This window comes from Sebastes fasciatus, chromosome 8, assembly GCF_043250625.1.
Source record: "Sebastes fasciatus isolate fSebFas1 chromosome 8, fSebFas1.pri, whole genome shotgun sequence".
Classification (NCBI taxonomy): Eukaryota; Metazoa; Chordata; class Actinopteri; order Perciformes; family Sebastidae; genus Sebastes; species Sebastes fasciatus.
In genome coordinates this window covers 21,034,938-21,056,635 of record NC_133802.1, presented here as the reverse complement: position 1 = coordinate 21,056,635, position 21,698 = coordinate 21,034,938, and the positions used below count along the sequence as shown (strand labels likewise).

At 40.5% G+C, this 21,698-nt stretch overlaps 3 protein-coding genes across 4 annotated transcripts in view; 1 reads left to right on the top strand and 2 right to left on the bottom strand.

The window, feature by feature from the left end:
- Nucleotides 1–10,161, top strand: part of LOC141772809 (tetraspanin-2-like) — a 13,972-nt gene extending 3,811 nt beyond the window's left edge. Inside the window, exons 2-8 of the mRNA XM_074644225.1 lie at nucleotides 3,589–3,691; nucleotides 5,819–5,916; nucleotides 6,035–6,109; nucleotides 6,550–6,633; nucleotides 6,744–6,800; nucleotides 6,951–7,034; nucleotides 7,857–10,161. Of these exons, the coding sequence (XP_074500326.1) occupies nucleotides 3,589–3,691; nucleotides 5,819–5,916; nucleotides 6,035–6,109; nucleotides 6,550–6,633; nucleotides 6,744–6,800; nucleotides 6,951–7,034; nucleotides 7,857–7,922 (567 nt within the window). The 3' untranslated portion in view covers nucleotides 7,923–10,161. The remainder of the gene's footprint in view (nucleotides 1–3,588; nucleotides 3,692–5,818; nucleotides 5,917–6,034; nucleotides 6,110–6,549; nucleotides 6,634–6,743; nucleotides 6,801–6,950; nucleotides 7,035–7,856) is intronic.
- Nucleotides 10,162–11,268: 1,107 nt separating this feature from the next.
- Nucleotides 11,269–17,425, bottom strand: LOC141772808 (mitochondrial glutamate carrier 1-like). Its single transcript, XM_074644224.1, has 10 exons — nucleotides 17,300–17,425; nucleotides 16,038–16,148; nucleotides 15,403–15,528; nucleotides 14,354–14,409; nucleotides 14,130–14,220; nucleotides 13,929–14,047; nucleotides 13,639–13,834; nucleotides 13,386–13,543; nucleotides 13,197–13,272; nucleotides 11,269–13,098 (listed from the first exon to the last, which is right to left on the bottom strand). Exons 2-10 carry the CDS (start codon nucleotides 16,058–16,060, stop codon nucleotides 12,939–12,941), a joined length of 1,005 nt encoding a protein of 334 aa, XP_074500325.1. The 5' UTR covers nucleotides 16,061–16,148; nucleotides 17,300–17,425; the 3' UTR covers nucleotides 11,269–12,938.
- A 713-nt stretch (nucleotides 17,426–18,138) lies between these two features.
- On the bottom strand, nucleotides 18,139–20,649 carry LOC141772083 (follitropin subunit beta-like). Of its 2 annotated transcripts, none has more exons than XM_074642742.1 (2): nucleotides 20,286–20,649; nucleotides 18,139–18,790 (listed from the first exon to the last, which is right to left on the bottom strand). In XM_074642742.1, exons 1-2 carry the CDS (start codon nucleotides 20,445–20,447, stop codon nucleotides 18,521–18,523), a joined length of 432 nt encoding a protein of 143 aa, XP_074498843.1. In that variant the 5' UTR covers nucleotides 20,448–20,649; the 3' UTR covers nucleotides 18,139–18,520. The 2 variants fall into 2 exon arrangements, 1 of the variants encoding a protein (XP_074498843.1); XR_012594847.1 differs by lacking the exon at nucleotides 20,286–20,649 and adding an exon at nucleotides 18,878–20,222 and having other exon boundaries at nucleotides 18,691–18,790.
- Between the last annotated feature and the right edge of the window lie 1,049 nt (nucleotides 20,650–21,698).

Here is a 21,698-nt window from a genome sequence, read left to right as displayed (position 1 = left end):
ACTACGTTTGTAAAGTGAAAATGACACTGAACGTCGTGAACACGGGACTCCAACAGCGATCTCCTGGATGAAAGCCTTGTGTTGGTTTGTTTTCATTGTCGAGTAATATAAACTAAACTAATCTACTAAGCAAAATTAAGAATATGTTTTTAAAAAATAATGTATGATCAGATTGTTTAACTAAAGGATTAACAGACAGATTTCTGTATTGTAAGAAATTATTTCCCTTTCAAAACGGATACACAGTGCGGAGACTGATTTGAGGCGTCCAACATTTTGAAGATTTCTGGTAAAATGCACTGACTTTAAAAGCAAAATGAACAGTATATATTGTTCCAATATTCAGCCCTACAAACACATTTGTCTGTGTTGCGGAGGTTGATGTGCGCCACCACTCCCCCACCCTCGCCCTGTGGCGGAGCACAATAGGATTTACTCCACCCATAATTATCTCCCTCCTATTTACACTTTCCTTCTGCCCATCATTTTTTAATGTGCGCTTGCATCTGTTTTTCCAAAACATATGCCAGACAGAAGACTATTTTTGACAAGCTTTAATCACTCACCAATTACTGCTGAGTTTAAAGAAGTAGTTCACAGACGTTTTGCTGTCATATATTGCTTTAATTTGTTTTTCCTGAAAATCTAACCTAGAAAGCGCCACAGACTGTCTCTGACCAAGACCACAGCCCTGTGCCAGCTCAGCCCCTTGTTTCGTGGAAATTCCCCTCACAAAAACACTATTTAACTGCACTGTTAAAAAAGTAGGGCTTGTTACTGTAAAAGAACCTCAATAAAGCTCTGACAGAGAGAGATTTCCATCCCTGTTTGGAAATATCCAGACGTACAAAACTACCCTCAGAGGTGTTAGGAAAGAAAGAGGACATAGGGGCTATACCTATATAGTACACAAGTTGGAGTTTCAACTCAGTCTCTGAATAAGATGCTGCAGGCAAAGAAAAAAAAGAGGATAGGTCGTCCAACGACTTATTCTCTCCTTTCCTTTCCCCCGTCCCCTCTTTCATTCTCTCATTTTCATTCATTTCATTCTCTTTCATTGTCTGTTTCCCTCCTATTGTGCGCCAAAAACGTATAGTCACAGGGAGACAGTGGGTCTTTGTCCTTTGGGTGAGGTTGGGAGGGACGGATGGGGGGGGGGGGCGAGGTGAGGTGGGGTAGAGAGGAGGGGGGATACATGGAGATAAGTCAGGAGGCGGGGTGGTTGTTACGAGAGGCCAAGAGAAGGGAGGGGTGTGTCTGGTGTCAGGGTAATGAAGGCAGACAAAGTGGTGGTGGGGTGAAGCGGGGGGGGGTTGTAAGCAGTGAGGGGGTTAATGGGACCTTTGGGATAGTCGTGAGTTGAGAATGTACTTAGCATGTCAGCTACTGCAGCGTTGGATGTAGCCCCCCCCCCTGGTTCTAAAATCAGTGTGGTATCCATTGATGCATCTGGTTTTGAAAAGGCTTTTAAATGTAGCCATAATAGTAATGAGGTTTGGCTGAGCGCTGAGCTCTTTTCAACTGTGAAACAACCACCTGCTCCTCCTCCTCCTCCTCCTCCTCCTCCTCCTCCTCCTCCTCCACCACTAACACCATCTAGCTCGGGAGCTCTTAGCGCCGCGTGCACATCCACACGAGTTCAGTGGGCAGCAGTCCTCGCCCTCACACCTCCAACAAACACCATCGCACCATCAGGCGCTCCGATAAAATACCAGGGTTAATCAGATCCAGAGCCCCCTCTCCGCACTAATCCAGCCTGGTTCAGTAAGTCTGCGTATCTGCAGCCTTCACTTCAATGTGCTTTATCACTTTGGACCTGCTAATCCTGAAACCCCAGGAGCTCAGCTGTCCACATACATCACCACGCAGGACACTAAATCCTCAGTTTTGGGAGGAAGCAGGCTTCCCAACACCTGTCTTATTCTGATGCTTTACAACTGAGCAACTGGCTTTACTTCAGACTGACGCCGTAAAATATATAACCTGTGGACCCGGAGTGGAGAAGGAGAGGAGTGAAGACAGTGAGGATGAGAAGATAAAGAATGAAAGAAGAGAGAGATTGTATGTATTTTTGGAGTGCATTTGGTAAAGAAGAAGTCTTAAAGTAAGATTAATATACAGACATGGTTTGTTTTTGTCTCTTGGCAATGGGGTTTGCTTCTCTAAATAAATTCGCTTAGCCTGAGGACACAGAAACAAACAGCGGTCTACCTAAATTGTGAGATCTAGGACACAGAGAGACCATGTGACAAGCACTCCTAAATACTCTCCATTTAGACGAATCATTTTATTTCTCTGCACACACACACACACACATAGACACTGTGTTGTTTTGGAGCTCAGCTCGGAAGGTTTTTTAGACTTGATAATCCTCCGGGGTCATGGACTCAATGATCATTGAAACCTCTCAGCATTGATCTGTCAGTAGAGCACCCACCACAGTCTCTGCACTTGAGAGCATCTCAGATCTCAAGAAAACAAAGCGTTTACTTCTTCAAGGCCTTCTGACCACTCTGATAATAAACCTTTTTTTTTGCTGCAGTGCTAAAGCAAGAGCATTGCAAGGAGTATGATTTTGTCCGATGTATGCTGACGGCGGTTTAGATGAAGGAAAATATGAGCAACATGGAGCCACATTTCCAAACAAACAGGAGAGCCTGTTTAAGCTCAAGGTGCCACACCGCTGCCCGCAGCCAAGCGGGTCATTTTCTCCCTACTGGGACGCCAGAAATCGCTAAGGGGTGTTTCAAAGTTACATAACTTACATTGCCGGGATCTACAGGTTTCCATCCAAGATGCTTTTGACACAAAATATTCAATTTTTAACTAACTCTTATTGAGATTATATTCCTGTTGCTCATAAGTGCAAAGGGTGGAGGGCCAGAGTGGAAACTCCACGACTCCATTTGCTTTATTTATGTGGAAAACCACATTCAGAGATGGCAAAAGAACAAGCCCTCTTAAGGCCTGAACTTCATGCACTTACACGGTTGTGCTCTGGATGAAAAGAGAGTTGTGATGAATGCTGAAACCAATTTACAGCGATGACGTCAGATCTAAAGCCAGGTTGTAAATGATAAGACACACATGCTTCATCACGATATGAAACAGAAAATTGATTTTCTACTTTATAGTTAGTGACTGTAATAAAGATTGTCTGCAGCCATATGGCATTTTAATGATCATTACATTTATGGTCGGCATTTATTAGGGTTCTGTTATAATTAAACCTGTGTGAGTCTAGACAGTGTATGACTGTAGACTACTTGGGTCTGTGTTTCTTAGTGCTTTCTATGCATTTTTTTCTGAAATAAGTAGTCATATGTAGCAAAAACTTATAAGACTTTTACTTATATATATATAAGAAATAACAAAAAAGCTTTTCTATATACTTGTAAGTATAAGCCAAGTATACTTAGACTTTTCTGTGTACTTGTCAGTATAAGCCAAGTATACTTAAGTATACTTTTATATATCTCTGATATGAAGTACATAAAAAGTATACTCTTATTTTAAGTTCAAAAGAAGTATACTAATAGCACACTTGAATAAACGTAATTTTGGTCTTTCCCTCTTCTCTCTCTGCAGTTGATGGGATCATTTGTCCTGGCAGTGGGACTGTGGCTGCGTTTTGACCCAGAAACTGTGTCTCTTCTCAATGGTGAAAAGGCTCCAGACACTTTCTTCATTGGTGAGTACCACAGCACACATCAGGTAATCTCCAACGAACACACAGTGTAGGTATGTAACAATATGCTATATCATATTCAACACAAGGCCATCGATTCAACGCATGTGTTGAAAAATTCACAGCAAGTTTTATTCAAAGTCTGTTGTTGTTGTTTTTGTTGCAAGTAATTATATATTGCATGTTTTAAGCCCTGCTTGTGTCTTTTTTATGTTGCTCACTCTAAATGGGTCAAGGAAAGTTCAGTTGTTTCACTTTGAAGTATCAGCATTTAGACTTTAAAGCTGACTGATTTTAGGAATGGAAAATGTAAATTTATGACGCATTGTCCTCATTTTTCCAGCATTGAAACGTATCACATCATGACACCATCGTATCTTTTCAAACCAAACCATGAATTAAGCAAAAAAAGTAATATAACATAATTCATAGTAGTTAATTAGTGCCATACACATATCAAAATGTCATGTTCCTCTCTACTCCGTCATTCTCAGTCTATAGAGGGGCTTTAAAATTCTTTATTGACACGTTTCAGTGCAACTCCCTTTGGCGTGGTTGAATGTCCGAACACAACATTCTCTCATGCTTTTTTGATTATTAGGGGTGTGCCTGTTTCTTTCACGCTGGAGATGAGTGAGAATAACAGGAAATGACTGCTGCACATAGAGCATAAATGCACGAGGGAAACCACAGTGCTCCTAACCACCTTTCAATCGGCCATCCTGCCGAGATGGAAAGAGAGATGGAGGAGGAGGGGGAGGAGACACTGAGTGCTGGGACAGTTAAAAAAAAGGCAATTGGAAGAGGGCAATCATAGAAACAGATGGGGATCCATGGCAAAGAATTGAAGGAAAAACAAAATGGGACGTCAAATGAAATGAAGAGGAAGAGAGAGAGAGGTGTGGTGTTTAGCTGTCTCGTGTAGGACTATACCCTTCTAACTAAGACTCATGTGTTTCGACCGAGGATGGGTGGCATCTTGAAGTCGGGTATAGTGCTACACATGGCTTTGACAGTGAGAGCGCTCAACAGTTGCTATGCCCCATTCCCATGGCGTCAAGCCCACACAAAACTTCCCCTTTCTTTGTACTTTTGAAATGACGTAATATAAGAAAATGACAAACAACTTCAGGCTACGAGCTAAAAGGGAAAAACCAATGTAGAGAAACAGCGTCTCTTTCAGTCTATGAATGCAGCATCATCACTTGTCACCGGCGGCGATAAATTCAAAAAGCTGATAAGCATGCTAACTGATCGTTTGATACCTTAAAGGCGAAATCTTTCTAGAAAAAAATTGTTGAACTCAACACTTAAACAAATACCACCCTCCAGATTTACCATCCCTCTCACTCCCACTGCCTTTTCTCTTTATACTATTTATATATTTGACCAAAAAAAGTGTATCGGATTAGAATCGCTGTCTGCACCTTTAAGGCGGCAACTAAACTCTCCTTCCTAACAACAAAAGAAACTACACACCCGACTCAATTATTGTATCACATCAAGTCTTTTTGTTGACACATGGGGATCATGAACTGTCTTCCTCTCTGGTTCCCACCTGATCCCGCATCACCTGGGGGCTGAGACGGCCTCTCTCACCCCATCCTCAGCAGAGCTGTCGCCTGGCAACAGACCCCACCTGTACGAGTGGTGGAAGCACTCTGTTGTTGAATTCCTCCCTGCAGACCTGTCCATGCTGTACCTTTCCTAATGAGAGGGTTAATGGGAGATCAGGGCATCTAAGGAGGTTCCACTTTGAGCTCCCCCTAAATCAGGCTCTTAGCAACAAGGCTATTCACAAGGCATCTCATATGAGAGCTCAATTAAAGGCACAATGAGTGGGTCCACTCCTAAAAAAGGATCTAAGCAGCGACCACAGACTTAGTACAGTCTGAAATGTCCTCTGCTTGGCAATCTAGATAGCGACTGTTTCAATTTACATTTCTAGCTCTATGCTGCCTCCTGCTGGTGCTTCTGTAAATTAAAATTTCCAGATGAGCTAGCTGTGAAATGCTGAGCATGTTAACAGAAATGTTGTTGAGTGTATCAAATGAAAAGGTATTCTGAAGGTTATCTTTTTTTACCTGCATTTTTGTTTACCATTGCATCACTGCATCGCTGTTCCTCCAGGTGTCTACATCCTGATCGGTGCTGGCAGTCTGGTGATGCTGGTCGGTTTCTTTGGTTGCTGTGGAGCTGTTCGGGAATCTCAGTGCCTGCTGGGTTCAGTGAGTACAAATAAGCACAAGAAAAAAGTCTGAACTGAAAGGCTTTTGTCTTAAGATTTTAGGCTGGATACCTTTAAGCAGACATATAAAGTATTTCACCTCTTTATTGTTTCTTCAGTTCTTCGCCTGTCTGTTGATCATCTTCGGTGCGGAGGTGGCAGCAGGGGTGTTTGGATTCTTAAACAAAGAAAAGGTACATTTGATATTGTACAACTTGAGTAGTGCAGTGAGTTTGATGAATTGTAATGAAACCACATCATTCACCAGTGGTGGAAGAAGTATCAAGACATTTTACTTAAGTAAAAGTCCTGCATTCAAAGTCTTACTTAAGTAAAAGTACAAACATATTAGCATCAAAATATACAGTACTTAAAGTATCAAAATTAAAAGTACTCATAATGCAGAATGGCCCATTTTGGCATAATATATATTATATTATTGAATTATAAATAGTGATGCATGTGTTCATCACTTTGTTACTAATGCTGTTAAATAAATGTAGTGGAGTAAAAAGTATAAAGTTACATGTAAATACTCAAGTAAAGTACAAGTACCTCATGATTGTACTTGAGTACAGTACTTGAGTAAATGTACTTAGTTACATCCTATCATTCACTGTCCCCTCTCACACAGATTATCAAAGACGTTCAAACCTTCTACACAACAACCTACAATGAAAACAACAACGGCACATTGATCATCTCATACCAGAACGTAGTAAGTAAAATAATATAATATTTAGGATAACCTTAATGCAAGAAAAAAAATGCATATTAAAAGTGCTTAAACATACTCCCATCATATCGTATTTTTCTTGCCTTTTCCAGCTGAACTGTTGTGGAACCATAGAAAGCCCCTGCCCTGATCCTCCAGCAGATACTAAGGTAAGATCTGTCACCAGCTCCAGACGCAGGGCGGAAATTAAATTCTGCCCCTTTGTTGTCTAATGAATGAGTCATGTTGGCGTAGAGTACAAATCATCCTGGTTCGCCAGAACTTGACCCTGCTTGACTCCTCTTATCTTTGGTCTGCAGGACTGTGAGACGGGCATCAAGGAGTTCTTCAACAGTAAACTCTACATCATTGGATACGTGGGCATCGGCATTGCTGGAGTCATGGTGAGTCTGGATCTGAGATGACTTAAAAACACACAAGAATACACACACATTGGGCCTCATGCAAGAATCACTCGTTCAAACACATTCATTCTTAAGTGGCTTGTATGAGTGATTTAGAAAAACTTGTCGCAGTCACCAATTTTATCGTATTTTGAATTTTCTCTGATGTATTAACACAATTTACGAGTGGTCGAGACCTGTTGGAGGAGTCATGTCCAATTAGTCTGCTGTTATCCAAACCTAATGGACTGTATATTTCATCACTTTGAAACAATTTTCCTACATAAATTACACTTAATAATTGTGTTGACATTGTCCTGTTTGACTCTGCAATTTGAATTATAATATAATTCTAGATGTATTTGTGCCTAACGATATCATCATTGATTTATATTGGCATCGATGCTATTGTATATTGTATATAACACTACAATATCAATATGAACATCACAAACTGCAAAATGACTTAAATTACGCACTAATTGAAGTTGAATTTGACTCTGTATATAATAAGTTCAACAGGAAGTTTAACCAGGCACGTCATGGCTGACCTACTTCTTTTGGATTTGCATCAGGCTCTTGGAAGAGAGCGTGTCTTTAGACAGCGACCTGATATATTGGCAGAGACAGATGAATAGGCCAGGACGTGTAGCCTTATCATAAGGGCGTTAATTATGCTAATTTACACTTCTCGCACAAGTGGCATTCATCATGTTTACGCGGGTTAATTACACAGTTATCTGAAGCTAGGAGCGTTTGCTTGCATGAGGCCCATCATGAGTGAGAATGGCTTTTATTAAAATTCTGTTTACCTCTCAACAGATCATTGGGATGATCTTCAGTATGGTGCTCTGTTGTGCCATTCGCAACAGCAGGGAGGTCATCTAAGCTTGACCCTTGACCTCTACCCCTCCTGTACCCAGCCCCGAAAAGACTGTACAGCCTTCAGATCACATGTCAACCATCATCCATCCAGGGACCCGGGAAATAGATCCTGTTAAAAAAAAATCATTTCCACTATATGGTGCTCAAACCAGTTCTGCTGGCCTGATCGACCACTATTTTTTCTTTATTTATTTGCAGTTACATAGCATGCTCGACCTTTCATAACATTCTGATAAGACTAAGACCACACGGCCAGTGGGAACAGTAGGATTTCTGATGAGCTGACAATCTGTCAAATTGTTTTTTCCTCATGGCCATTTGGTAACCATTATAAATGTTATCCCACATACTGCCGCAGTAGTGTCAATGCTTTTTCACACAGCCTTGACACTGACCCCTTGGCTGTGGGAAACGTTGGCTCCGAGAGAGCAAACCGAGAGGTGAAAGCAGCTGAGTTTGCTTATCTGTGCACACACAACACGTACGTGAACACGCACAGACACACAAGCACAGCAGTGTTGTGTTACGTGAGACCACAGCCTTAAAAAAAGGTTGTGTGGAATCTCGTAGGGTTTCCTGATTGGTGGAATCAGAGTGGGGTGTCAAGAGAGGGAATGGCAGGCGAATGTTTCGGGCATGCATCCATCATGCAGCGCCAGTGCTCTTACTCACACACATACAGTGTACACACACACACACACACACACACACACACACACACACACTCTGTGTGAACTGTACAATCAACACAGATTGCTCTCTCCAAACAAATCTGCAGTTATCGCAAAGGAATAGTTCAACATTTTTGAGACTATGATTATTCGCTTTCTAGGAGAGAGTTGGAATCATTAGGAGATTGATAGCACTATCGATGAGCATTTTCTCATCTAACTCTTGGCAAGAAAGTGTAAAGTATATTTCCCAACTATTCCTTTAAACAACTACGTTATGCCCACGTTTTAGTCCATTTACAACAAATCATGCATACTTTATGTTTTTCGAACAATGCCGGAAGTCTATGTGGTGGATTACACAACTCAAACAAGTCTTCTATGAAACAAAAAATTAATTTAAAAAGCTGCCTGGAGAGGAAATTCAAAAATCTAAAGCACACACCAGCTGAACTAAAAACCAAATTCCCTCTTTGGCTCCTTGTGTTTATAGGCTATGCTCTCTTATGTAAGACAGTATACTTGAGTCTCTCTATGTCAAGAGGATCATGTGGACGCATGTGGATGTTTACAGGCTAAATATATGCTATCCGGTCAACTGAGAATAGGCAGTGTGGCTGTGAAATTTGGTTATACACGCCAGGCCTGTGATCTCTTCCCACCTCCATCCTTCTCCTTCCCCCCCCCCCCCCCCCCCCCATCAACCTCAGCTAGATAAGAGAATCACTTCCATTTGTCCAGGTTCAATGTTAATTCTGTAGGCTTTATTACAGGACTCTGGTATGTAAATATGTGTGAGTTTTCTTGTAGTTGTACATTATTTGTGGTTGATGTGATAGTTTCTATTTAACATGCTGTGTGTAGACAGAGGCCTGCAGTAGTTGTACAGTGTTCATGTAGTCATGACCGTGTTTTAATCAAAGCAAATCCACGCAGCTTCTTAATGTGCCTTTCTTTGATAACAAGCGATTTTTTGAACAACGAGCTGTCTGAACGTAGCAAAAGATCGTAGCAAAACGTGTACATATGTTTGTAGAGTTGGACTGCAATTAATTGTCACACACATTCGACTTGCCATTATTGTTTTGGTGTGTTTTAAAGTGTCACACTCGGCTGTGTCTTCTCTGCCAAGAGAGCTGAAGTGGTGAAAGCAACTATTTCTCTGCCAACTACTTCAAATGCCTCTTGGTCATTTTTTTAATTACATTTCAGTGTAATGTGACACAAGTGAGGAGACAACAAAAAGGCTTTCTTACCACTCCAGCAGGCAGTGTTTACTCTGAGGAGTGAGGAGAGACAACAGAGTCACTAGACTGTCACTTCAGAGGCTCTGTGGAGTTAAAACAGGACGAACTGGGAACAGTTTAGTGCGACTCAATCCACAAAGCTGTTGCTGTGTTGCTCAGTTGTATTTGTTTGAGCAAATATGGAGATGTAATGTGCACGTAAACAAAAGACACTGTGTACATAGTCGAGCCTTTCGTAGTTGATTGTGTGTTAATTTATTTTAATACCATTCCAGGCTTCTCAGGAAGATAGGTGTTTGAAGTAAAATAAAGCTTCTAAAGTTTTACAGTTTCCTGTGTCTTGTTTCATCACAGAGGTTTTCTGATATCAGTTTATAGTTATTTCCTGTTGTGTCTCCTTTTTTTGTATTTTTGCATATATGTTGCAGATTCTGACAAGTAGCTTTATATGGGATTTTTTCCCATATTTAATAACTTGTTAAATCTCTTGTCAAAGACATCTCTAAATCGTGATATCAGTATCAGACTCCACCATTACGCACACATCCTCAGTCACATACTCCACTGGCTGAGTCCACACAGTCATTTCCAATACGTAAATAAAAGCCTTCACACCACGCCAAAGGTATTTATACAGGCTGATATCAGATCTTATGTGGAAATGGTGCAATGTTTACTTACACTGAACATTAGAGAGCAAAAAAGGCATAAAAGGAAGATTTCTTTTCCCTTTTAAGTAGAAAAAAAAAACTGTCTAACAGAACATAAAAATGAATCAGCAGATATATCACAGTTAAATCTGGAGATTTCCAAATGTAACAGGGTAAATTGTAGTTTTAGGAATACATTTAGAAGTCATCACATGATCTCCAGGAAAGCCAGCACTAATCGCTGTAGCACATGAATATACAGTACGAAGAATAGCGTGCTAGAGATCTAAGGAGTTCTATTTAAACATGGCTTTAATGCAGCTTGTGAAGAATCAAAAATGACTCATGTAGCTATGTTTATTCAAACAGATGAACTTATTACACCATAAAGTGATTTTATAGTCCTTCCCAGCTGATTGTATTTAAAATCCCCTGTGATTAAATAGGTTTCCAGGTTTAGCCACATGTCAGAGTTTCACCTTTCTGCACTTGATCTCGAAGGACAGCTGAATATTTAGTTATGCCTGTGATGCGGCAGAGGTTCCAGGACTCCCCAGGGTAGAGTTACCCCAACGCTGCAGCATGAGCATTTTTACTGCCACTAACACATCCATGCCAGTGATGCATGAGTAGAGAGGAGCAGAGCAACACCTTTAGAGGTTGCATCAGAAAAAAAACACATGACACTGTTTGCAGTAAACCTGCTGCAGCCCTACCTGAGAACACATGACTGAATGTGCAATGCTTCAGGCTAAAAACACTCCACAAATAACACAAGTAAAACTCTGCATTCATAAATATTTATTCAGCACTTAGAAATCTGTATTTACAAGCGTAACTCTAAAATAAAACTTTAAAAATAAATAATTTCTTGAACTATTAAAGCTGCTCTCAATTTGAGGTGAACTTGGCACAGTTTGAGAAAATTGAAAAAAAAAAAAATACAGATACATATTAACATAAAACTGTTAAGAAATACTTTGACCCATGACATTTTTAGCCCAACAATGCACTGTTCTGCTTCTAAATGCCTAACATGATACACTCGTGTGGGCTCCTCTATCTCTAACTGAAAAAAAAAAACATGACCAGTCACAGACAACCACTGTCAACAAAGAGAAAGTAGCTGTGTGTAGGTCATGTAGCACCATTTCCAGAAGACTTGGTCCCAAAAGCACATGAAATCCCATCAATAAAGTCACATCCATCAGACTGGTTTACCACCATCTACTCTGACTCACCGGATGTGGACTGTGGGTATAAGCCTGCCATTTGGCTGCCTATTTCAGCTGGCATTCTCCTCCCTTTCTGCTATCTATATAGCAAGGACATCCTGGCTGCATCCTGTGCTAAGTAGCGCTCAAGAAGAGTGCTATTTGTTTACAGAAATACAAACAAGCCAGTGTTTGTTTTCCGCCCCTATACCAGAATGAACTTAACCACCATTCAAACAACATTTTTCTCCACAACAAACAAGTTAACTGCAGAAGGCCTTATTGAGCCGCAGGCTTGAAGCTAGAGTTGTGTAAGCTGCCACAGAGAGATTGCTCAGAAAAACACCTCCAACCAACCAACCAAAACCAAACTAAAATTGTCCAGAAAAATAAACACCAGAAAGCACCTATGGCCGGCTACACTCTTGTGACCAATTATAAATCAGTGTAGATAAAGAGAATGGGCGAACAATTCAATAGCACAGGAAATCACTCCTTGTAACGGAAAAGTTAAGGGCATACTGGTAGACAGGATGTCAAAATGTTCAGGTCGTTCATTCATAAGCTATGACCCCTTAAACAATCCGTTCTCCAGATGTTTTCCAGGTTGTTTAGGAGGAAAAACACATGACAATTATTGGTCAGAGAAGTTATTTATCTGCTTTACACTATATACATAGACAGAGACCAACATCCGTGGCCCAGTTTCACATGTAACCCTTTAAAACAGGATGTTTCAATACACTTAGTGGTTCTTAGTGCTCCCTCACACTGTGTGGTCTCTTTTGCAACACCATGTAAAAGCCGTCACACCTAGTAGTCTCCAAGATGGGGCTGTTGGAGGGGATCTACAGGTTTGGGTTACACTTGATGAGGGGCATGTTTAGGGATAGGGGGCTAAATCTAAGAAAACATGGGGGAAGGTTTGGTGCAACAGGACTAGAGTCAATTCTGATCGGAGTGAAATGGTGATCAGTGTTGGACTGTCAAGTCTCCTCAGTGAAGAAAACAATTCTCACAATAAGCTCCACTGAAGCCCATACAGACAGGCATGTTTCAATCTCTCAAGTAAGATTGAGTCATGCTTTTTGAAATAAAATGGCATCTCTCTCTGGTCCCTTTAGCGTTTTACTAACAATAAAGAAGGTACACAGTTGAGAGCTGGGTCCATTGCTATGCCCAGGGCACAGCTGCCTGTTATTTAATGAGGCGGCAGAAAGACGAGGAAACAGCTTGTTTATGCAGAGTAGATGTTGTAGGGTGTGTACCCGAGCAGGAACTCTCCAACTCCTACCGAGTACACAACCTGTGCAATGCCAAAGAGTGGAGCGATAACAAGGGCCCGGCAGCTGGCCCCCTTGAGGAACGCTCCGGGACCCTCCTTTCTCAGGATCTTCCTGCAATGGAAGAGAGAGCACAGGGTTAGCATGTGACCATGTGCCATTCATGCAAACCCTGGTGAAGCGAAGGCATGATGTTGGATGACTGTATTTACCTGACACAGTCCACCACTCCATTGTAGGTTTCCTCATTAGCTCCTTTTTTGAGTGATTGTAGCCTTGTCTTGACCACTGCACAAGACATACAAAGCTTATTAGTTGAGAATTTATAAAAAAATCTGGGAAACAACTTAAAATTTCAGTTAATAATACTGATTGTTATCGGCATAGATCAAGTCCCTCACCGTCACAAGGGCTGACGGTCACAGCAGCGATGGATCCAGCCAGGCAGCCGGACATGAATGACCAATAAAATGGCACGGATGGGTCTTCAGGTGAACGATGGCCGAGCTGGTGCAGATGTGCGAAAAGTGGGAAGTACACGATGGAGAATGGGATGTCCCTGAAAAAGGCAACAAAACAAGCGTGTAAGAGATACGTTGACCAAAAAGATGAAAAACCAGCTAAGCAAGAGCAAGCATTAAATCCCCATCTCACCTCATCAATGTGGCTCCGAGTCCCCGGTACAGTCCTGTGACTCCTTTGGTCCTCAGCAGCTCTCTGGTGATCTGTGTGGCGGACACTCGCATGATTTTAGGTGCGGGGCTGGCGTTGTAGGAGCGGCTAAGAACAGCGCTGGTGCCCCCCATCTTCAGAGTCGTTACTACGCTGGGCACCACCCTCTGCTGGGCCGCTGGCAAACACAGGAAACAACCGTTTTTTTTCTCCACCAGGGTGTAAAAAGAACATCCCAAAGCTTTATTTTTTGCTGATTTCCTTGTAGTTACCTAGCCTGCCAGCATCCTGCAGCTGGATCTTGAGCATCTCCATGGGTGTGGTGATAATGACCTGGCACATTCCTGCACAGCATCCTGCCAACATCTCCTTGAACACCGTCAACCTGCCGCTGAAGACACAAAGACGGAGTTAAAAAACACAAGAATGACGTTGCCGTACAAGAGTCTGTCTTATTCGGTGCTACTACTCACCCGTCTTTGCTCAACTGGTGGCGGAAGAAGTCATTAGCAGCTAGTTTGATGGCCTTCTCGGGGGTTACCAGGGTGAGATTTACTGCGGCGCCTGCAATAACAAGAATTGACAAACTGAACTCTAATGAAACATCAGAAGATGTGAGGCATAATATGACCATTGTTTCTATTCAGGCACATCCTAAAAAAGGTCAGTATGTTATAGACAATGTGACTAGTCTTACCTCTGTACATGCCAAAGTAGCCTTCAGATTTAACCGTCTTTATTAGGCAATCCATCCTGAAGGAGAAAATAGTTACGCAAATTATTTATAGGAAAAACTTCATGTTTATGCATAATATAATTAAGTGAGTATAACACAATACAATCAGGGCGTGGAAATGAAAACGTGTCATGGAAGATCCTTCATAAAAGGAGATGATGTTGATTATGAGTGTATTCACAAAAGGGAATGACTTAATACTGAGAATCCGGACAGTTTAACTTGGGTCTACTAGCCTTCGCTGAGCTCATTTCTCAAGCTTAAACCTGCAGTAGGCAGAACGTTTTTGGCATCATTGGGCAAAAATTCCATAACAACCTTTCAGCATATTGTAATTCAAGTGTTCTGAGAGAAAACTAGACTTCTGCACCTCCTCATGGCTCTGTTTTCAGGCTTTCAAAAATCCTGTGACGGGAGACTTTGGCCAATCACGGGTCATTTCAGAGAGAGAAAGAGCGTTCCTTTTGGCTGTTCATTCAACGGAGGCAGCTGTCAAACACTCGCAAACTCCAATCAAACGGTCAAACTAGGCAGCGCTGATCAAATATGAATTAATACTCTGTTACTGTAATGTTTATTTCTTGCGTAACATGTTTTCAGAAACATCTTGTAATGTATGGTCTAGCTGTAAAATTAGAAAGTTTGCTCCGGCTGGTGGGCGGTGCTTGGTATTTCCTCAATTTATCTCAACATGGCAGGGTCACAAACTTTCTCATTTTCATCTAAACAGTACACTGCAAGATGTTTCTATAAACATTTTACATGAGAAATAGAATATTGATTCATATTCAATCGGCGCTGCCTAGTTTGAGCGTAGTTCGCGAGTGATTGACAGCTGCTCAGAGACGGCAGGCTCCAGCTCGGCTCGGATTGGTTGTTTTTCTCTGGTCTGTGAAATTATTTCACAGTATGCCTTTGCATTTAACTAAGTTTGCACAGTCAAATCAAGAGAAAGGCCGGGGGGACAACGACTATTTGTGCTCTTTTCTTGTGGCGGGTGTGACTCTTACATGTTCTTGTAGAGTTGCTGCCCGCTGCGCTGGTTCTGCAGGCGGGTCTTGGCCAGGTCGATTGGGAACACACAGGTGACTCCCACCAGGCCTGCAGTCCCTCCATTAATCAGCTTGGCTGGGAGGCTGTTAAAAGGTGACAAAAGTCAAAACAGGAATGCACATTACAATCATTCCTTTTCTCATAATATTTCAGGTGAGGTTACAAACCCTACTGAAACTGAACTGAAGCAGTACAAGGATTTGGTTTTGCTAAAGCACAGAATTAAGGACATTATCTCCATGGGAACGTAATTCATTAAGCTTTTTTAACTGTGTACTGTATGTGAGGCATTAGCATTGCAACAGAACTGGGCACAGAGTGACCGCCTCTGGGAATCTACTCATCCAAAAATAACTTGTCGACAGAGTAAATCAAACAACATACACATATGTGCAGGAGGCATTACACATCCTGATGCTTCTATGGTTTGCCAGGTTAGCTCACGAGAAACAGATGGTGAACTAGAACCGTTTTATACGACATTAAATAATCAAAGCATACTTTATTCCTATTTAGCTCTTTGAGCAGCCTATATACTGTATCATGCTGGAGGGTTTGGTGTGTTATCCTGATGGACAGAGTAGGTTCATACCTTATCGGCTGTTGCTGGGCCATGGTTCTTGGTTGTTATGAGTGCAAATGTTGGTCAGCACTGAAGGAGGAGGCCGCAGAGGGAGAGCAGGCTGAGAGTCCCTGGGAGACACTGAGCAAGGCAGGAGTAAAAAGAAGCTCAGGGTTATATATATAGAGAGGAGCAAGTCCAGCCCCACACATAAATTCGACATTACTCTCCACCCACTGCACCCAAAGCCAAGAAACATAGCCAGGGTCAGTCATCACCCTATACTGAAATCAAACCACAAGCCAAGTAGCCTCCAAGGATGCACCTGCCTAACATGTGTGAGGGAAATAGTTCCAGTTGCCCAACAGGTCATCTGTCCAAAGCCTCATGATAACAAAACTATTTATACAAAAAAATCATTCATTCATTATTTATCTACCATTCTATATATCTTATTATTAAATCCGAAGCAGTTAAATGGTTTTGGTTAAGAGACTTGAGACATGTGAGATGGCATGCCTAGGCTGTGCAGGCTTGTGTGGTCTACGCAAAGACAATTTGTCACACATTTTTTTCCATTGCATGCATTCCAAAATATTTTGGATTGATGTGCAAAAATTTCCATTGAGAAAAACAGGTCAAATGGTCATACCTTATGGTTGTGATATTTTGTTATTGATTTCGAAAATAACTCAATGGACAAAAATATTAGATTTTTAATCCAGCTGTTTAAAATAGATGGCAAATTCCACATACATAAATAAAATGCAATGAATTTTATATATTATTGTTGTTGTTTGACTCATTAATAAAGTTGGGACAATGTCTGGTTAACTTCACCTATGCACTATGGACACATTCATTGTCATATATATTCATAATCACCAAAAACACATCTAGACTAGAAATAAAGATTTTCAAGAAGAAACTCCAATGCTCCACAATATCCAAAACCTTTTTTGTTAGTAGAAGAAGCCAAAATGGCTTTCAGGTTGAGGGTGGAGCTCGAAAGCGCCCCAGGTGGTCCTTATGTAATCTGAGGTTTGGCGGTCTAAGAGTCCATTATAGTATAAAAAAAAAAAAAAAATAAATAAACTGATTCCATAGAGTGCTACTACCAGTTTCTGCAATCACATTTCAATTGGAAATTGGTTGACCACCTACTATGATAGGTTATGGAACAGAAGCTTCTAATCAGGACACAGAATTGCATGGGTCACAGAATAAAGTGTCACCGCAGTATTAGAAGGAAACAGGATTACAGTGAGTAGGCTAAAGCACGCATGGCTCACCTTTAAATGCAAGATGAGGTTCAGCTTTAGTTGAGTTTATCCGCTGTCTCTTCCTCTTGCAGGTGAGCTGAAAGGCCGAATGAATGAAGGAGGATGTAGGAAGCGCGTGAAACAGCCAGGGGCATGTCTCACCTGATGCATTTGGCCAATGAAAAGAGTGTATTTGTAAAGTAGGCTAACTCGTCTCAGGAACATTTTTCACACAGGTGAGCATGATGCAACTTCTCCTAAACTTTTCTTGCAGGTTTTTCAGACACAGGTGAGCATAGAGCACTCACAAAGAGTACTCACAAAGAGCCACAGCTGGAACTCCTATAGGAGTTCCAGCTGTGGCTCTTTGTGAGACATACAGTATACTATAGTAGGCCTATATGTGAAACCCTACAGAAAGAGAATATAGGCTTGTCAGCTTAGACTTCATTTAATATGGAAACATACAACCACATCATCCTTTTTTATCCATCATTCTGTTTTAAAACATCATCTTTTTATCGCCCTATTAAACACCATCATTTTAGCCATCATCCTTTTACTTCTATCTATCTACCTATTTATATTTATTTTACTTTATTTTATCTTATTCTTTTTAATCTTTAGCCTCAATTTGATTTGCACCCTGACAGCCAGCCAGCCACCCCCAGCCCTCTCAAACGCATGCACACACAGTCACATGATATTGATCTTGCCCAGTTATGTTGGCTTTTTTAAAGTTTTCTTTCTTTATTTCTTTTATTTATTTATTTATTTATTTATTTATTTATTTGTTTATTTATTTGTTTATTTATTTATTTTTATTTATTTATTTTTTCTTTCTTTAATTTATTTTTCGCTCCATTTTGTTTTATCCATATTTCATTTTATTTTATTTTGTTATGAGGAAAAGGAAGAAAAAAAAAACTCCTCAACTGGCCGGGCATGGGCCATGATGCCTCAGCACCAACTGGGCTCCTCCTCCATTTCCTCTCTCCTCCCTCCAAAGATTTCCTATGGATAGAAAAGGGCATAAGCCCTGAGCTATCAAACCAGGCTCGAGAAGTTACGATACAATACGAAACACACTTATTATGTAATAATTTATTTCCATACATTCATTGTCATCTCATTAATTTACAAAATTGTTCACAATAAAGTTATGATGCATGTTCAACACTGTGTTATATTGCCAAAGAAGCTAGAGAAAACAACATGAGCAGCTGTGGTCCATCAGCTGTATATGTATTGTCAGGTTCCCACAGCGGGCTGGGTCTGGCTCCTCACACCGCCAAGGGTCACGGTGCATCCGTCATGAGAGATCCGCCTGGTGCGGACACAGTGGTGTGTGCGCGTGTCGCAGCGCCTGCAGCTGCAGCTTTGGGCCGCTGGGTAATACAGCTGTGAGTTGACATCCTGAGGGCAGCCTGGCACATGGGCGGCTCGGTACACCAGGGAGTGAGGCACACAGCTGCGCTGGATCAGGAAGCTCCTCCCGAAGCGGCCCCTCAAATTGGTGTCCTGAAAAAAGGATGAAACATACATGAGTTAAAGCTTCAGTATCGGCAGAATTCTTTGGCATCCTTGGGCAAAAAAATCCATAATAACCTTTCAACGTAATTCAAGTGTTCTGAGAGAAAACTAGACTTCTGCACCTCCTCATGGCTCTGTTTTCAGACTTTGAAAAATCACAGCCAATCACAGGTCATTTCAGAGAAAGAGCGTTTCTATTGGCTGTGCTCCGGCTGGTGGGCGGTGCTTGGTATTTCCTCAGCTGACCTCAACATGGCTGCAGGGTCACAAACTTTCTAATTTTACAGCTAAACAGTACACTACAAGATGTTTCTGAAAACATTTGAGGTGAGAAATAGGCATTACATTAACAGAATATTGATTCATATGTGATCAGCGCTGCCTAGTTTGACTGCTTGATCTGAGTTTGCGAGTGATTGACAGCTGTTCAGAGACAGCAGGCTCCAGATCAGCTCTGATTGGTTGTTTTCCTCCGGTCTGTGAAATCTTGCAGATGCCATTAGGAGCACCAGAGGACACAAAGACACATGATTTTTTTATTTTTTTACTGTCAAGATAGAGTGACCGTTTCATAAAAATAACTTTTTGTAATCATATTTGCTCAAATTCTACCCACTGCAGCTTTAAGGGGTGTGTGTCAATAATTGTGTTACAGTTTGGTAAGCTATCACACTTCTACCCACTTAACTAGAGTATTTCCTTTTTATGATACTTTATACTTCTACTTCACTACATTTCAGAGGGAAACATTGCACGTTTTACTTCAATACATTTATTTTAAAGCTTTACTAGTTACTTTACAGATTTAGATTATTAATACAAAATATAAAATCAACTAATAATTAATGATTTTTAGATTATAATTTTCAGTCTTTAATGCAAATCTTTCTACATATCATCTGTCACTTTATGTACATATTGTAATATGTACATATCTGTCACTGTAAATATGAATCCTACTCACTGTACATACAGTATATAAACATCTTCACATGTACATACTGTACATAATCATCTGGTCTATGTATATTCATCCAGTGTTTATTTCTTTGCACTATTTGTATTGTTTACGACTTCAAGAAGATTTGAATTGAATATAGACATTTTATTTTTAATATTACACTTTATATTATACTTTTAATTTTTCTTGTTGGTCATTGTTCCTAACTGTTATTTCTATTCTGTGTAAGTACATTGAGAGAGCTTCATAAAAACGGACTCAAATTCCATGTATGTATGTACCTGAAAAAATGATTCTGATATATTATTATAGGTTAAGCTACCCAGCAGTAAAGCAATTAAATTTAGCCCTATCTTTACCACCTGTAATATTAAAGTGACACACAATACATCAGTGACATCATTTATATTATTCTGAAAGAGGCCATTCTGCATAATTAGTACTTTAACTTTTTTTTGCATCTTATACAAAATGTTCAGATGAAGAGTTTCCATGCGCAGTGTGAGAGTGTGCACTAGTCACCTGTGTGTAACAGTAGCCGCTGCAGATTGTGGTGTTGACGGCCACACACTGGGCGCAGTCTTGTCTCTCAATCCATATAGTGTGATTCTTCAGCGTGCAGGCACACACCGCTCCATGCATCAACGCACACAGCAGCATGCATTTCAACACTGACGAAGACATGCTGAAAGTACGGACAGTGAGACTCCGAAAATTATAATAAAGGTCATGCAAACCCTAAATTGAAGAGAAAAAACACACCTTGACATATGACCTCCCTGTCGTTCATGAAATTACAGAGATGTCCAGTGATGACAGTATGCTCTAAGTGTGAAGGATTTGATTGCAGAGGAAATAATTTCTCGTTGTGTCTCTGCCCTGTTCCTCTCCTTTGTGAGTATATGAAAAGATCAAGGGTGTCCATCCTCTTTTATGTGCCCCACCGCCCCGGTAGACTTCAGTCTATAACATCATTCCAGAAACCACGTGTCAACTACCATGTTTAGAGTTCAGAGAGGTCTCAAAACAAAAGTAGAGGGAGTATGTGGGGCTGTTTAGTGTGTGTGTGTTCATTTTCACAGGTCATATTGAAGAATATGGGCTCAACCATTTGGGGCATGCAGGTGAGGGAGAGTGGGGTCATTCTAGTGTTACATAATGACACTGGTCAAACCTGATCCATGTGGTCGATCCCACACGTTTTAGAGCGGTGCACATAAACTTCCCTGAAAGTGAGTCCCCTTTTAAAAATGACACTTCGAAGTCAAATGAGTGTCGGGAAATTTGGTAAATGTACACTGTAAGACACTTATTTAGTAGCATGAATGCCTATTTATGCCACTTTTAATGAAGTTGATCAAATAATCATTTGGCAAATCAGTAATATAAAATATGAATCAGACAGATTCATCTGGCAATGTATTCATAATCAAAAAAATATAAATTATATAGTTCTAAATAAAAAACAAACATATGAGGAAATTGGTAAAAAATAAAATTAAAAAATAAAAGTAATCAAATTTCAATGAATGAAAATAATCTTTTACTTTTTTGTTTTCCCTCTGGGACAGGAGATGTGACCTAAACCCCAAAAGCTTTATTTTATTTTATTTTATTTTATTTTATTTTATTTTATTTTATTTTATTTTATTTTATTTTATTTTATTTTATTTTATTTTATTTTATTTTATGTTACTCTATTTATTTTAATATGAATATGAATTAAATTAGAATATAAATGAAATTAGATTATTAATAGTGATCTCATTTGGCTGATGCTGGGTCAGCACTCACATGTTTCTGTCTCTACCTGAGTGAAGACATTATGCCCTCCTTTTCTAAGCCATTAATGCTCCCATTATTCCCATCTGTTCCTAATGGGAGTGGCCGTGCCCTCAGGTTTGCTGATGCTGGATACAGTTTGTTTATGTCTGT

Bases quoted from the DNA above. Each gene is read 5' to 3' on its own strand.
- LOC141772808 (XM_074644224.1), bottom strand. From the start codon at position 16,060: ATGGCCCAGCAACAGCCGATAAG. The intron at 14,221-14,353 runs GTAAGACTAGTC...TTGTTATTGCAG, and splicing joins CTACTTTGGCATGTACAGAG to GCGCCGCAGTAAATCTCACC. The intron at 13,544-13,638 runs GTGAGATGGGGA...TGCCTTTTTCAG, and splicing joins CTCGGAGCCACATTGATGAG to GGACATCCCATTCTCCATCG.
- LOC141772083 (XM_074642742.1), bottom strand. From the start codon at position 20,447: ATGTCTTCGTCAGTGTTGAAATGCATGCTGCTGTGTGCGTTGATGCAT. The intron at 18,791-20,285 runs GTGACTAGTGCA...TCCTTTTTTCAG, and splicing joins GCGGCTACTGTTACACACAG to GACACCAATTTGAGGGGCCG.